Source organism: Calypte anna, chromosome 12 (genome assembly GCF_003957555.1).
Source record: "Calypte anna isolate BGI_N300 chromosome 12, bCalAnn1_v1.p, whole genome shotgun sequence".
Classification (NCBI taxonomy): domain Eukaryota; kingdom Metazoa; phylum Chordata; class Aves; order Apodiformes; family Trochilidae; genus Calypte; species Calypte anna.
The window spans coordinates 2,291,750-2,309,246 of record NC_044258.1 but is presented as its reverse complement, the minus strand read 5'-3'; the positions used below and the strand labels follow the sequence as shown (position 1 = coordinate 2,309,246).

Below are 17,497 nucleotides of genomic sequence, written 5' to 3'. Positions count from 1 at the left end.
ATTTTTTATTTTTTTCCCCTATGAATTTGTAAAGCAGACTCCAGAAAAGGTATTTCCTTCCTAAAAATCAGCACTCCTTCTTGAATGTTGACGCTTAACACTTGGTAAGGCACTTTACTTTTGTTCTTCTGACAACACTGCAATGATCTTTTTAGAGATAAGCCAGTATTTTGGACTGTTCATGTTCCTAAATCCCTAGAAGTGAAATCCACTCCTAAAAAGTTCAAGCATAAGGGAAGCAAACTAATTTTAGCATGTGCTGGAAGACATGCCAAACAGCTGGTAGGAAAAAAATCACCTTGGCTAGAGCTTGCGTTGGCGTCACCTCCTTCAGGGCCTAAGCCAGAGCAGATGTCAGAAGACAAAGAGGCTTTGACAGAGCAGGGCTGCTGTGTCTGAACTGCTTTCCCAAAGGTGGCTGGTGCAGGGGCAGTGACTGCTGCTGCTTCAGGAGAGCCAGGCTGAGCTTTAGCTGTTTCTTTGTGGGGTGAATCTTTAGAGTCTGAAAGATTACCTGGAAGAGCAAACACACACAAAATAAATGCACGGGCAAATGAGAGGAAACCACTGAATAAAAATCCGTGTCTAAAAATAACCAGTACTCTGCCACTCTGAGGAACACTGGTTTGCAATCCTCAAGGACAGACTTTACCCAGAGCCTGAACCAGAAAACAATCTACACCTACAATGCCTGACCCAGTTTGTCCAAGAAGCTTAGGGAGCAGGTGCAATTTTTACAGGTACTTTTCTGCATATTCCAGAGAGTGGGAGTCAGAACCTCACAAAGAGCATTGCTGAAATACAGTGAGAGCTGCAAAGGAGCCAGAAGAGAATGATGAACACACAGAACACCTGAGGAGAATGTGGAGGCTTGCACTCAAACATGAAAGGTGAAAACAGGCAAATGGAGAAGTAAGAAGTTGCTGCAAAGACATGAGAGACTTCTTATCGTTATGCATATAGGTAGATACATTTCTAGATATTTTTATCTGTAAATATATCTCTGTCTACATGGGTAGCTCAGGTAAAAAGGCTTTACCACCAAAATCCCTTTGTAACCATTTGTTACATGGATTTATCAGCAAAATCATCAAACAGTGGAAATGACAATTACAACATCAGTAACTGTTAGAAACTGCTTGCCCTTAATCCCTGAGAAAGGCCCCGGGAAGCCCCCAAAAAGAGGATTCTATATAGTCAAGGATGAGAAGACTCAGGCATGAAGCACACTCTCAAAGGTAACATGAACTTAAAGCAGTGCCTCAAAAACTGGACAACAACACAGAAGTATTTGGATATTTTATGTAGAAATATGCTTAGATTATTTGGACTGGGGTAGCACACCCAAGATCCATGAGTGGAGACAGACGTGGGGTTCATGAACAGACAAGAGGGGAAAATGGCTAGAAAGAATTGAAGAGCAAACAGGAAAATGAATGGACCACAGAAAACAGAGATTCAGAGCATCTCATCACATGGCAAGGAAGTTAAACCATGCATACCAGCCAAGCAGCTGATAAAGAGTTATAAAGCACTGAAGATTGCTTTGGCTCCTGTTGGCAAGAATACTCATATTCAAGGTGAGTCACAGGCCATCTTGTCTCTGAATATCTCTGCTTTCCCTGTCTCAGCTGAAATTCTCAATGAAAAGCAAAAAAGTCCAAAATACTGTTTATAATTAAGACTGATGCAATGAAATCTGGAGTGGACCTATGACTTTACAAACAAGAGCGACCAGGTGTGAAATACAGGATTAATGCTGGAAGTGCTGATGCTCCTCTTCATAGCAGCATGAGCTATGTTGAAGAAAAATTATTCATATTGTATTCTACATTTTGCTGAAAAAACGGGTACTAGGGTGTGTCAAAATCCCCCGTTGAATTTTATCTTTATACTTCACAAAGAGATAATGACTCGTTTGAAGTAAACACTACTGTTTGAAAAACAAGAAATTATTCAGATAGTCATAGTATCTATTACAGTCTTATATTTTTTTTCCTCCTATCCTTCGGGGGAGCAATTACAAGCCAACCTTATTTGTACATCACCTTCTAGGAAGAAATGAACAACAAGAAACAGCTCATAATCAGGAGAGGATAACGGCACCTCAGAAGTAAATAAAAACATCAATAAATTGCATTTGGAGAAAGGATGAGAAAATGTAAGCAGGCCATGTTCCAAACTGGAGCGGAATACTATTTCTATGCCAAGCACTGTAAGCAAGGCAGAGAAGACATGCATGGGTCAGCACTGAGCAGCTGTAACAAGTCTGTCCTGAAGGGAGCCCAGTTCAAAACCAGTTTGCAGGATGCCAGCTGGAGTCAGAGCACTGCAAACAATAAAAATCCAGTGCCTTTCCTACATTCCATGCAAGCACACAGCAATCCCCAATTGACATGTGTACAAAGAGACCCAGTGTACCTACTTGTGCTTGATGTTCTGCTCCTGAGCTGCTGGACCAGAGGGTTTAACAGTTTTCCACCTTTTAATTTATTTTTGCTGGTTCTTCGGCGACGGCCGCTGGGTGGGGCTGAGTGGAGGAAGCCCAGGTTGGGAGGCAGGGGTTTCCCTAGCCGAATATACAGTGCTTCTATCTCATTCTTCTGCTGAGTCTGAAGTTCAGCAATTTCTTTCATATGCCTAAAAATGAAAAAATAAAGAACTCAGGTAGAGATGTGCTTGATAAAGCACTGTGTCTCGACAGCGTAATTAGTTATTAAAAACAGAAGAAAAACAGACTTTGGTTATAAAACCATCAACTGCTCATCCACAAGTATGTGAAGTTGTAACAATCTACCTGGCAGATGTGGTGACTGACTTCTCAAATATTCACTTATAAGACAGAAACCTTGACAGGTAAAAAAAATTTCAACATCCACAGTAAAACAACTGATTTTGACACGACATCTGACAGGAACTTTAAGCTGTTCCAGAATTTCTCTTTTCAAATGGGTGGCTTCAAAAAAGTTAACTCTTAAGGCATCATGATGTACATCAGCTTGAAGGAGTTCAGCATGAGGAAAATCAAAAGTGCTTCCCAGTAAAATGGCATTAGCATATGAATCACTTTCTTACTTATAATACTAATTTCATGATGCCATAGAGTCAGTTTAAAGTTTTGTATGACTGTAGTTTTGTTTTTTAAAAGATGCATCATCCAGATTCAGTAAAACAGTAATTCCTTAAGGTAAAAAACGTTTTAGTTTAAGTAGCATCTAATGCCACTTTCTACTCATCACCTGCTAGAAAAGACAGAAAATGTTCACATTTAAAGAAGCCAGTTGTCAGGCCTGGCAGATAACAGATACCAGGCTGCCTAACAGATACTGGGTTAGGTACTGTAAACCTGAGCCTGGGAACAGTGATGGGTATGCAGACCTGATATGCAGACCTCTGCATCACCCTGGCAGAGAAGGGCATGAAGAGAATGCTATGGCAGCCATCGAGGTAGGCATTCAGATTATTTTCATGCTGCCCTAAATAGTGTCCTCACAGGAACCCGCTATCACACACATTACAAGTGCTGTTGTTTGCTACCCTATCAACACAGCTTTGCAGCAAGGAAACTGGGCATTACAGCAGAACTGGTTTGGGGTGTAAAAAAGTTATTACAAAATTACCCTCCTAAAGGGAACTGACAAAGGAAGTGATGCAAAAAAGGATGCATCTGGGGGAAAGTCTTAGTGATACATTATTTGCCCATAACCAGTTTAGTCTTTACAGCTATATAGAAACCACACATTTGCTCATGATATGCAGACATGCTGCCTGAGTATCTCAACAGAAGCTTCCCCATCAGTGTTTGCAAACTTGACATACTTTTCTCTGAGGCTCTGCAATTCCTTCCTCATATCTGCATCTTCAAATTCCGAGTCGTTGTCACTGCTCATGTATGACGACTGGGAGTGGAAAGATGTGATGTTGATGGTAGGAATTTTTGTTCCCTGGCCATTAGGTGACTCGGGACCCGGGGAGCCAGCCTTGCTGGACCTCTGCAGGAAAGCGGCTGCTTTTTTAATTAAGTCAGTGGCTGCACTGCTGCTGGGGGGGGACAGTTGGGCAGCAGCAGCTGGCTGACGGTGGAAAGGCTCCTCGGCAGAGTCACTGGAAGCCTGGTCACAGAGGATGTCAACAGAAGAGGCTGTCTGCACCCTCCGGACAGCTGTCTGCAGGTCAGGGCTGGAAGGCAGCGCGTCCAAGTAGACGTCCGGGGGTGCCGAGAACCTCAAGCAGTGCGGCGCTGTCAAAGTTAATTCATCTTGGGTGCTGATTACTGAAAACCTGCCAATAGTTTTGGCTGGTGTACTGCTATCGTGAGTTTCAGCCTGTTTTCCACAGGAACCAGAGTCCAGAGAGTCATCCCTTTGAAGGTTATTTATCACCCCATCTGCTGTAGATGTATGTGTTACATTATCCTGTGCAGAGGAAGCCGTTGCCTTCTCGCTCCTTTTAGAAACTTCCATCTGTTGAGTTAGGCTTGATGATGTAGGTGCAACCTGGAGAAAATAATGGTGATTTATTTTGGAAGTAACTGTGACAATCAAGCATAAAACTGCTCCTAGCTTCTGGTTACCTGAAGGAGGCCTTTTGTTGAAGCAGCAGGAGTTGAAGCGACACTTGCAGTTGACCCTGTTTCACAAATCAAAAAAGAAAACATTCTCATATCTGGAATGCTTCAGTATCATCATGAGCCAACCTGCTTACTTTGACAAACCCAAGCGTGAAAGTGTAGCACTGAAAGGTAATTAAAATATCTAGTCTTTGTAAAATTTGATCTACAATGCAGGAGGAGGTATCAGTGGCAAGATAAAATATGTTGATGTGGGGAACCCAAATAATAATAGGAGCATGGAATTTCATTAGTCAGTTGAAAACTTAAGGAGAAAACCAGCAGAAGAATAAAATCTGCATGGTATGTTGGGCCTGCATGACTAAGGTGTTCTTGATGTCTCAGAACAGTAATTGCACTCAGCTGTTCATGCACACAAAATGCTACAGCTGAGCACAAATGGACCAGTACACACGTTTCATTGGACAGATACCAACACCAACACTTAAAAGTGTCTGAAATGAAGTTCAGCACACACTGCTGAAAGTGGGAGTTACAAGCTCAAGCACAGAGGCATACAAGGAGCAAAATATCAGTGTCATTACCTAAGACGTGATTATTTCACCACTTGGACCCTGGTTTTGAAGCAAACCAATAAATGCAAGCTTTTCAGAAAGCTACTTTCTTATGGCACATTGCACAGAGCCAACATAAGGTAAAAATCCAGCATTTCCTAGTCCTGAAACGCTGAAACACATCTCTCTAAGGTGTTAATTTTACCAGACAGTGCTACACACCAGTTGCATGCTCTCTTCATTGTCTGTAGTTAGACAGATGAACGTAGGCTGCCCAAAGCTTCCCCCTCTGACACCCACCTAAAAAGCAGATTGCCCACCAGGACAAGAATGATCTCTGCTGTCACACAAACCTGGCAGCCAGCTTTGCCACAATAATCTCAAAAAAATATTCATTCTAAGTCTCCAACCCCACCCATGACAGTAGGAGCAGCTTTGGGTTCTCCTCAGCCCCTAAAATTTTCCACGATTTGCAAGACAGGTAAATAGAGTGTGATAAATATGCAGGTTCTTACTATGGCTCCTACGATGTTATTATATAAAGTGCTGTTTTATCCACAGCTACCTAAAGAAAAGCACTTTTATCAGCTTTTCTCAGGACTTCCTTGACAAAATCTTACCGGCTTCCCCCCAGGAGAGGCTGCCCTCAGCCACGGCATCTTTGTCACCATGGTTTTGAAACCCAGGAAATGAGGGACTCTGGTCATTTTAAAGGCACTGTAGTGTTATTATTGGAAACAAAGCCTTCCATGGGAATGCCCAATGCCTACATGACAGTCAGAACAATATATGGTTTCAAATAAACCTGCAGGTGAGGCAGTGTCTTTCTAGGAAGCTGGGCAGAACTGAGATGTGTAATGGTAGTTATAGTACAACTGGGACCACAAGAGGCTTGTGTTGGGAAGCACTGGTACAGAAGCACTACTGCCCTTCATCACCAAAAGGAGCATTACCTTTTCTGCTTGTTGACCCACCTCTTGCTTCTGAGGACTGAGTGACCTCCGACTGTTCAAATGTTCAATAAAAAACAAAAAGAAAAATAATTTCAGTCACACACACAAAGCAGACAGGCAATGCATTCTCCTTCTCTCTCTCTCTCCCTCTTTTCCCTCACATTCCTGTGGAATATTAAACTACCTTATAGCACCTGGGGAGGTGCCCTTCTACCTTTTCCTTCAACACCACCATTTTTTTGCCCCTCCCTTGGACGAAGAAAACGGTGGCAGTGACACAGAGGGAATAGCAACCTAAGCTGCTAAAATACAAGCATTTAATTATACATATCAGTCTGGGGTTTTGTTCTGGTTTGCTTTTCCAGCCAGACTGTGTGGTTTTCATCTGCATGCCTCTCTTCAGATATTCCCCATCTCTCTTTTTCTATTGGCACAGATTTTAATAGAACAAATTGAAATTACCAGAGAGACATAACACCTTCCATGAGGGAGAATTTTCTCTGCTGTAGTAAGTCATTTATCATTATAAGCAGTATGCTCTAGAGAGTACTCAAGTGCAGCCACCTTTTCCTGTAACATACAGCATCTTTCAAGCAGCTGACACTACACAGAACAGCCTCATCTTTGCTAGTGGTGATGTCATTATCTCCAGAAACGCTATTTTTCAAGTAAGACATACACTGGTCTTTCAGCAGAAAGTGCTGCAAATCTGCTGAATCTCATAAACTCAGGATTTTATCTAAAAGAACACAACACAGGGTGCACGATCGAGACATGGAGTAAATAATGACCCAGACCACCTGCTCCAGCTTTCCTCTGCTGCTTCCCAAGTGATGTCTTGCCCTGCCAAGTCCAGGGGAAGACAAAAGAAATAATGCAAGCAGAGCAAGCAGAGCAAGCTTCTACCTACAGAGTGTCTTCCTTCAGCTGCAGCACTTGAACAAACCTATGCCTCCTGACGCACTGACTTCATTCAGACTGCCTTGGAAGGCAGGCATTATAATCACTGCCATTAATTTATATTTAAAAAATTCCTACTGAGGCATCATTGTCTTTATCAGAACTTGGACGACCATAACCCTCATGTGTTTTACATTTTTAATCTAAAAAAAAAAAAAAAAAATTAAAAAAAACACATTTCTGCCTGATCTAGAAACAGGACACTCTGCTGTCTTGGGGGAATTGAGATACATAGCACTTTAAAAAACAGTGGAAAAGTTTGGCTTTTACTTACAAGTGTTCATGTAAAATGAGTCAGAATGCATTTGACAGTGAGAATTTAAGAGAACTTTCACACTGGCAGGCAGTCAACAGACCAAAGGTAATAAAGCCAGCAGCAGAGACATAAAATGTTTAGAGAAGCAAGAAAATCGTACGTGTCCTACTACAGGCTCGTTGTTTCTGAGCTCTGCTCTGGTGCCATCCCTAGCACTGGATCTGGGGGTTTAATGGGCAGAGCCATGGCCGGACTAACCAGGACTGGGTAGGGTGAGGTCTTGGATGGCAGGAGTGGCACCGACGGGGCCTCAGCAGCAGCTTTGGTCTCCTGGCTGGTATCAGCGACGCTGTGGCCAGGTTCCCTCACCTCTGATGTGGAAACGCCATCTTCGGGGAAAGGCGGCAAGTTAAACTCACTGTCACCCTGCTCTGAAGGGACAGGGGCTTCGGGGGTCCCGGCCGACGCCGAAGAAGTAGGAACGTATTCCTGGTAAAGCAAATTGCGCAGCTTCTCATCCAGGCTTTTGATGGTGTTGTCAACGAAATCCACCCTGGGCGGACCCTCCCCGTCGGACTCAGCGGTGCTGGGCTGCAGCAGGCCGACCCCCACGCCGGGGCAGGGGCCTGGCTGGCCCTGTGGCAGCATGGCGTGCTGCTGGGACGCGACCACCGGCACCTGAGTGGGGCTCTGCAGCTGGGACCCTGCCATGCCCAGGGGGTCGGCGGGGGGGAAGGTCTGGCTGAGGAAGGGGTGCTGCTGCAGCAGCCCGGGCTGGGCGGCCTCCGGCAGCTGTGAGGCCTGTGCCGCCGGCTGCCGCTCCAGGACGACGGCGTCGGGGAGCACAGGCAGCGGGCAGGGCTCGGGTGCCACCACGGGAGCTGCTGGCACCACCACGTGCGGCCCCACGCTGCAGCACGCCAGCTCCACGTCGGGGACACAGGTGCCCTCGTCGGCCTGAGGCTGCCGGGGCAACGGGGCGGGGGCAGCCTCGGAAGGCTCCTCCAGTGTGGCGGTGTGGGCGGCAGGCACACCCAGCGGCTGGGCCACCATCCCTGGCGGCTGGGCCACCATCCCCGGCGGCAGCGGAGGACACTCCGGCTGGGCACCGTTAGCAGCCGCCTGCTCCGGGGGGTTTGGAGCAGATCCCAGCAGTGCCGGAGCTGGGAAGTCCACCTGGCTCGGCAATCCAGTGGAAGATGCTGCAGCAGGAACTTGCGCCGGAGCTGGGGAGGCCCCGAGGGAGCTGTCACTGACACCCGCTTGCAGGGGAAGCTGCTGAGCAGCTGAGCCCCCGGGTGGATCCATGATGGCAGAGCTGGCCTGCTGGTCATCCGGCTGCTCTGGGTCTAGAAAGAGCACCAACATCAGGTCAGCTCCTTGATGAGCTGGACGGAATGAAAGGAAGTGCCTGCAAAGCCTCCTGGCTAGCTGCAGTGATAACCAGATCTAGCTGAAACCCATTCATTAGCACTTCCCACCAGAAACTGTTACACAAGACAAATTAGAACCTGAACTGCAGCTTGTGCAAAAGCATCTGGCTGAGAAGACACTGCTTATTGAAACAGCACTGACTGGAACTTCAGCTACCGTACAGGGTAAGGAAGAGTTAAAATACTGAGACTTTCCTGGAACTCAAGTAGACATTCCTAATTTGGTTCAATATCAGGAACACAGTTAAAACACACAACTTAAGAAAATTCATCGTTTTCTTCCCCCAACTATATTAAGTGAAAAAACCACAACTAAGTCAGATTGAGAACAGAAGAGAAATGACACAGCTGCTCTAGAGAACACGTTTTCGATTCAGTTTGTACATACCTGGCCCTTCCAACTGCTGTGCACTCTGAGGTACTGGGGGAGAGAATTCTGGTGCATCAGTAGTAGGGTTTTCCACGACAGGACATATGATAAACCACCTTTTTCCTGTATGCAAAACTAGGGATGAAAAGAAAAAAAAAGGTAAGTACTTTTTTTCCTGTTTAACTTCCATCTTGGAAGTTTTCTAGCTAGTATTACCTTCCACATCTTACCTCATAGCCTCCCATATGTAAATGGCAAACCAGAACTAACAAACTGTGCAACTTTTATCATCAGAAATTTAAGTGTTATATTAAAAAACAGGTGTACCGAGGAAATTGTATGATGTTACAGTCAAAAAAATCAACCAAATCTTTTGATCAGAACATCTAATTTGGAGGGTTCCCAGTTTCTACACTTATCAAAGAAGTCTTAAATTATCCTTCTTCCCCCAGTCAGCATGAAGCAAATAAAGAGCGCCCCAAGCAGTAAAGAGGGATTTTGGAAATGATGCTTCCTTTCCTTTGTCCTACCAGCATGCACTTAGGGAGAATCATGGGTCAATGTTCTTCTGGTTTTGTGTAAAAGCCATGAGATACAATTGTGTTCAGTTGTATCTCCATACAAGTAGCTGAAAACTTCTGGGTTAAAAGTTTCAATGGAATTACTAACACAAACAAAACCTTTCAGCTTTCTCTTGCGAACAGTCATTGATGTAAAAAGAGTACATTTTCCTGTGCCATCTAAACTTTTCCACTGCTGTTTATCAGCTTGTGTAATTCAGGGCTTCCCTAAACATCTCCAGATGTTGGATTCATCCAGGTTATCCTGCAGTCTCCCTGGCTGTTAACAGTAGGACCACTGTCATACCTGTATTTCTAGATGCATTTCCAGGCACCAGTAACTGGTGGGTTTTTTTCCTGAATCTAGCAAACTTCTGCATAAACTAGTGACTGCCTTAAAGCTTGAGACTAAGTTTGTATTCAGAGGCACATTTACCATTTTGCTGATAGACAGGTGCCTTCATGTGAGACTGCCTCTTCTCCTGTTAAAAAAACAAAAACAGAACAACAGAACAAATAGTAATTTCATATCGGTGTCAGGGGAGCATCATACCACACACACTGCAAGACCTAATGGAGCAAAATCTAAGAAACAATTTTATAAAACACAGAATGTAAAACTAATTTATGTTAACTAGCCATTAAGAAATCAAAGGAATCAAACTATAAATCTTTATTTAGCATTTCTTACCTCACTCACTTCCAGTCTATCAGCATCTTGCTGGGGACTCATTCCCTGGTCAGAACTTCGTTCTCCTTCGGTATCTTCACTGAGCATATCTTCTGCTTTATCAATAATGTCTTTCATTTGTTCAATAAATGTCTCTTTTTCACTGGGCAATATGAATTCATTCTCCACCTATAAGGCCACACCAAAACAGCAAGGAAAGGAGTAATGTTAATGCTCCGTTCTGTAGCTCCCAGAAAGCTGTGATCAGTCAGCAAGCATATGGGAGAATAAGTTGGCTGAAGCAGCTTGGTTCAAAGAGGAGACTGCAGGTAGCTGCTCCCCAAGTCTTACCATGTAAGTAGCAATTTCCTCTGGTGCATCACCATCCAAATCGAACTTAAAAGTCACCATTTTGTGATTGTGCGTCTCAAGCTGGCACTCCACCATCTTATCCCCTGTGTTACAAACCTGCAAGCAAAGAATAACAGCAGTTATTTCTGGCAAAGATAAAAGAATCCTAAAGTTACCCTCCAAGAGGTTGTACTTACATTTAATATGGTCAGTTTGGGTCTGCTGGACTTTTCCTGGCGGGAACGAGTGCGTGTAGATTTCTTATGTTTTTTCGAAGACTTTCCTTCTTGTTTTCCACTTCCTATTGCTCCTTCAAAGCTGTCACTCATCTCTTTACCTGAAGTAACATCTTGACTCATATAGCTTTGTAAGAGAATGGAAGAAAAACACCAATATAAAACTGCTGTCTACTGCACAGGTTAAGACACACAACAGAGACTGCAAAACAAACAACAAAAAAGCACACCTGCACTCTTTTGGCCCAAAATGAGCCAGCTACAGAAAGATGCTCAGCAAGCAAAGGAAGTTACTCTACATGTACTCTGGCTACCACATCTACTATGAAATGATCTATTAACATTCCTGACGATACCCCTGGGAAAGGCTCATCACTCTTAATATATCCCTGCACCTCCCTAATCCCTCCACTTGAGGCATCCTTACAGCTCCTCTCTGGGCTGCACAAGTTCCTGTTTTTTTAAGGTCCAACTTCCTCAGCTCCTGGCTGTCTGCACCCCCAGGTCTGAGCAGGGTTTGTCAGAGATGAAGAAGAGAGTAAGAGCATCCTGTAAGAGACTGCCTCTCCTCTCCCTGCACTTCTCAAGGATCAGAAAGGTTATATGCCACAATACCCTGGATGAACAGCTAGCAAAAGGCTATTATTTTAGCAGCCAAAACAGTAGCTGCTAACAACCTTATTGTAACATGACACGTACAGAAAACATCAGTGTGCAAGTAATTTGCAAGAAATTTTCAGAGGTTCATAAGAACTGTGTCAGGAAGGAACCTTGAAAGACCATCCGACCTGTTCATTGCCCCAAGGTATGATATCAGCTCTGGATAAACCAGAGGTCACCCGAGGTTTGTGATCTTACAAAACAACTGAGATCCCATAACCTTCCCGGACAATTTATTTCTGTGCTCAGTTAGCCATACATTAAAAAGTCTAACCTTTTCTTAAATTTAAGGCTTTTACTTCTTGTTCTGCTCTGTTTGCACAGAACAGCTTATTTCATATAATCACAGAATGGTTTTGTTTGGGTGGGAACATAGAGATCATCCAGTCCCAACCCCTCTTTGCTCCCTCATAACTCCCATGTTAAGAAGGTGAATCCAGTCTGCACGTGGGGCATACTCCCCACACCACCTCTCTGCAGCAATTTCTGGATGATTCCCCCACCCTTACCTTCCCTTCTACAAAAGCACAACCCAGCTCCAGTGCTGAGTTTTCTGTGCACCTAGGAGAGAGGGATCTCCCCTTACTGCAACTCCAAGATGTGTGCTGACACATCTCCCTGCTGCTGCAGTCACAGCAGTCAGCTTTTCAAACACAGTTCTGGAACAGGCAAATGAGAATTTGATGACTGAAAATTTTATGTACCTTCCTACAACAGACTAGATGGACAAAATGAACTCCTTTTGTCTAACTCATTTATCATAGAATCACAGAATAGTTTGGGTTGGAAGGGACCTTAAAGACCATTTACTTCCAACCCCCTGCCCTCGGCAAAAAAATCATCCCACCAGACCAGGCTGCTCCAAACCCCATCCAACCTGGTCCTAAACACTTCCAGGTAGTGGGCAGCAACAGCTTCCCAAGGCAACCTGTTCCAGCATCTCACCACCCTCACAGGAAAGAATTTTTTCCTATTATCTAATCTAAATCTCCCCTCTTCAAGTTTTAAGCCATTGCCTCTTGTCCTCTTGCTAATCTATAGTGGCTAAACATTAGATTTCACTTTCCATGCATTATTTATAAGCAGCAAATACTTGTGCAACAAAGGTTCTATTTTAAGGTTGCATTAACTTGTGTCAGGCTGTTTGGGCAGGGTAGAATGAAAACAGTAAAAGTTAATAAACTTAACCTGGGAAAATAGAAAAGAGTCACTAAAATTCTAACCCCAAACCTTTATATATAAAGGTATATATTATATATCAAGGACGAAGCTGGTGCTGGCTCCTGCAATAGATGAGGCACTCAGCTGGTTCTGAACATAGACTGTTCACATCTATCTAATCCATACCCACACTGTGAGAAATCAGACTTGCTGCTGGTGCCAAGGCAGGAGCTGTAGCAAGGAGGATGCATGGGGAGGGGAGTCCTGCCTTGGAGCTTCTCCCATCACCTCCTCTGCACTTTGAACCTTCCTCTCCAGGGCTTTTCCTCACTGCAGCCTCTAAACTGTGCTGCCTCCCCTTCTGCTTTTGAGTACAGCCACATGAGGGCTGGCAGATTGAAATGTGCTTTTGCTTCTGAGGAGTGCTAATCTGGCTCTGGGGTTCATTTCTCATTGCTCCTGTCATTGGCACTGCCAGGCTTCCATGTACACTGAACACACATCACAGGCTTCTGGCTGTTCTGACTCTTGGAATGATACCTTTGAGTGGCTCAACACACAACTCTCACCTATAAATCATTCCATGTACCATGCCTGGGGAAAGAGCATGACAGGCACACCCAGTTTAGTCTCAAAGAGGGAACATATACCCAATTTTACCAGTGTAGCATGTTTTAATACAGATTCAACAGCATCAAAACCAGAGGCTGTATCAGTCCAGTTATCTTAGCAAAAAGAGAACCTACACTTTGAAATGAAAGCTGTTGTTCATACATCAAATTTAGGATGCGGCACCCAAACTATAGAACTAAAAGAGTTGGAAGAGCCAAAAGAGGCAACACTGCACACACATGTGCAGCTCTCTCTCCAGATGTGCACCTTTCTAACTTCTCCTGGTCAGCTCCTGCTACTCTTCTCTGAGCCAAGGCAAAGGCCAGATGTTTGGCCCAACCTTGTAGAGAGAGGGGGAAAAACAGCCTCCAGAAACATTTCTTATGCCAAAGAGATTATAATGATACCTTTCACAGCTCTGTGACAGAGTTTGGAGTTTGTCCTGCATTGCCTGCTCCTAAAATGTAAGAAAAAGTCATTTAAGTAAATGCAGATTTAAAACACCTTTAAGAAAGATTTTGCTGTAAGCCTAGATCATTCTGTTTAACCATTTCTTGGAAATCAGAGGGAATAAAAAAAAAAAAAAAAAAAAATCCCACCTTACCCTCCCAACATTACTTCTGCCCAAAGCATCAGTATTTGTGCACAACCACTTTTTAAGACAGAGCCACAAATCTGCTTGTTCCCTACTGATGTCTATAAAGCAGAAGAGGTGGTGAGAGAAACAAACCAGTTTTCACCACAATGGAAAAGCAGATCCACAACAGCACCCACCTAATTTAGTTTTGAATGGATAGAAAGTTTTAGACAATTTGCTTCATTATTTAGTATAGTTTCTGGAAATACGTTAAGTACTTTCCTTTCATTTGGCTTGACATGAAAATTTCTGGGGAACTTACAAATAAAAGAAGAAAATTCATCATTTAAAAACCTCTGTGCTCATCCCCCATCTTCTTGCTGGCTTACACTACAGAAATGGTAGCCCTGTTCTCCCAGAACCTGTCATGCTGATGCTGCTGTACCTGCTGGAACACACTTCCCATCCATGTGAACAGACAAACACCTGAGCATGTATATACCTGTGGATGTATATACACACCCCCCAAATATATATAAATATATATATAACTATACATATATTTATGAATATATCTGTACAAACATATGTCTATAAAATCCTTTTATGGACACACAGCTAGAACCAAGCCTCTTGACCCACATTTTCATACCAAAGCAACTGGTAGACTGGAGTTAAAGGTCAGTGGTTAACCAGTCAACTCCACTTGTTGCTTATAATGCCACACATATGCCATGCCAAGCTTGACTGCAGTTTCAGTAAAACTGCAGAATTAATGAACAGTGAGAACACAGACATAATGTATCTAAATTTTAGTCATGCACCTGATCAAGTGCCTTACAAAATCTCATTTCCTGATCAGTTCAGGTTGGTCTGGATGTGAGCACTGACACATGTTGGAACAAAGCAAAGAGAGAACAATATGGCAAAGTAGCAACAAAGTAGTGTTTTGAGTATGTGCAGATATGAAATTCCTCCTACAACCAAGAAAAACTTAGCAATATGTGTCATAAAATCAGCACGGGAAGCACACTGATCAGTCTCATGATCCTGGTATTGGATTGGCTTCCTAGATTGAAAGAGAGAAGGGAGTTAACTTAGAGATGAAATGTGAGAATGAAGTTAGCAGAACAGTGGTTAAATGCTCCAAAGGGATATGAAGAAGTGACAGGACACACATGACTCAGTGGTCATGGACTTCCTAGGTATTTTAGGACAACTTGTATCCCCTGTATCACACTGTGCAGGAACAATGAGGTTTATTCATAGTTCCAAAACCTCTAATGGGATGGATCCTGTGCTGAAGGTTGCAGCTTTGGTATCAGTATTGAACCTCACCTGAGCTGCACATATACCAAAACAAACAAACAAACAAACAAAAAAACAAAAAACACTAAAAAAAAAAGGAACTGGGGAAGAAATACCATACCTTGAGTAAGGGATATGCCTGCCACAGAACCTGGGGGTTCTGCAAGGGACTATTGGGCAGGTTCTACCATTTCTGCTACTTCTAACCAAGAGGACACTGGAATCCATTAGGGAACACCCTACATCACAGCATGAATATTTGCCAGGAATTAGACTGCCACTAAAAGGACACATCCTTACTGACTGAACACCTTCTGGAAGAGGAGCTAAGCTGCAACTCTACTGAAAGTTGGAGGCTGTCCCATGTAGCTGGGGCATGCCCTGAGTGCATGGAAGCAGGGGTGAAAAAAAAGAGATTTAGCTGAAAAGGCAGAAATTGTTATTTTGGGAGGAAAGGTAGCTCAGAACAGAGAGGCTCAAGAGGAAAAATTCTGAAGGAAGAATTGCTGAGGGATGCTTCAGTTCTGGAGAAACAAATCAGACTTATTTACTGAAATGTGGTGCAAATGCCAAAACGTTTGTTTTGCTTTGCTTATGGAAAAGTGTTAAACAATTGAAGAGAAGGAAATGTTCTGTGACATTCTGTCAAGACTGAAAGGTTAAACAACTATGGGAGTGGAAAGACAAGTCAAAATAGCAGACAGGAGGAGCTGATTGACAGTTATAAAGAAAAACAAAATGTATCTTCCTTATATGACCACCAAGAATTGGAATCACCTACAAATATCCGAGGAAACAAAAATCCCAGGGCTAGACTAGAATTCAGGCAATACAGGAGGATACAGCACTAAATGAAATGGGATTACAGCTCGAGATAAGGAGCATGAAGAGCTTTTACATAGTGAAGAATCAGAGTATGAAGCAGCTTCTTAAGGCAAATGATGGTTGGTTGCACAAGTGCGAGACATTTAAAACAAGACTGGACAAAACACATTTGAAACTCTACAGAACAGCATCTGACTGACCCACAGCACTTCAAAGGAAGTAATCTCTATCACTGTGTGTGTGTGTATGCACAGCTACAGACAGGGAGATACTCAGTCCTGCTGCCCCATTCCTTCAAGGAGACATTTCCCAAAGAACAACACGCAGGTTCCAGCTTCATCTGAAATAGCCATTTATTTGCTGACCCAAGTTGTGAGTATCTAGGACAAGCAGCTCTATATGGTAAGAGGGGATCATCTCCCTTAGGAAATAAGCCCCTTATTTCACAAGGGAGTAAGAGAGAAGGTTAAGGGTGAGGCTGGGGAGGTATTTCAAAAGAAAGGGCTCTACCTCTTGAGATGTCTCTGCTGCTGCCGGGACAGCGGAGCAGGGAGCTGGGAGCTGCTGACCCAGGGGCTGGGAAAGATCAGGCTGGAGCTGCAGCAGAGCAGAAGGCTGGAGAGGCAGAGAGTGATCTATGGGGATGGGTGGGCTAGCTGCTGCCAGGCTGCCATGAACCTGGGAAATGCCTTCTGGAGTGACGCGGGGAGGCAGCAGCTCAGGCTGCAGCTGCACAGGCGGTGACATGACTATGGAGGGTTGTACAGGCAGCACAGGCACCTGGGCTCCAGCTTCCAGAGCATACTGAGGGTGTCCAGAAATCTGCTGCAACACAATAGACAGCTATTAAAACATATCTCTACTTAAGAGTGCTTGTGAGTTACGTGACAAGGTGCTACAGCCACTGGAGTTCATGAAGAAAGGATTATAAGTCTGCAGTGAGACTGTATCTGTATGGTCCCTGCTTGGAACAGTAACTATTTCAGCGTTTAAACTTGCTTTTATATGACCAAAGAAAAAAATCTAAGGATTTTTCCTCAATAGTTCTGACAACATGCACATTGCTCAGGTCCTATTTAGTGGAAATAAAGCCATATTTTGCAACAAAATTAAAATCTTAGATTACTAATTCATTGCCCTGAGTAGTTCATTGCAACAAGCCTACCATAGTGCCTGTGCAGAGAAAAATAAACTCTACCCATAGATTTAATTAAGATTTAAAAAAAACCCTACTATATATGTAACCAGTAGCTGGTACAGACCACACAGTTAACTCTTTTTTACCAGACATACACCAGTGTCTCATGAAACACATTTTTTTCCCATTTAGCTTAAACATTTAAGACACAACTTAACTCTTGACATGCTAAGCACCAAGGCCCCACTCCTGCAAAGGTTTCCCTGTGTTCCACACATTGATCTCCGTGGATTTGTTCAGGGC

General features: G+C 43.7%; 1 protein-coding gene across 1 annotated transcript in view; it reads right to left on the bottom strand.

The window, feature by feature from the left end:
- WNK2 (WNK lysine deficient protein kinase 2) overlaps positions 1-17,497 on the bottom strand; it is a 111,519-nt gene that overhangs the window by 23,909 nt on the left and 70,113 nt on the right. Inside the window, exons 12-24 of the mRNA XM_030458638.1 lie at positions 16,567-16,881; positions 13,754-13,803; positions 10,875-11,040; positions 10,678-10,794; positions 10,348-10,515; positions 10,093-10,138; positions 9,115-9,231; positions 7,552-8,642; positions 6,078-6,129; positions 4,574-4,629; positions 3,820-4,496; positions 2,426-2,640; positions 299-514 (exon numbers count right to left, since the gene is read on the bottom strand). Coding sequence (XP_030314498.1) covers positions 299-514; positions 2,426-2,640; positions 3,820-4,496; positions 4,574-4,629; positions 6,078-6,129; positions 7,552-8,642; positions 9,115-9,231; positions 10,093-10,138; positions 10,348-10,515; positions 10,678-10,794; positions 10,875-11,040; positions 13,754-13,803; positions 16,567-16,881 — 3,286 coding nt within the window. The remainder of the gene's footprint in view (positions 1-298; positions 515-2,425; positions 2,641-3,819; positions 4,497-4,573; positions 4,630-6,077; positions 6,130-7,551; positions 8,643-9,114; positions 9,232-10,092; positions 10,139-10,347; positions 10,516-10,677; positions 10,795-10,874; positions 11,041-13,753; positions 13,804-16,566; positions 16,882-17,497) is intronic.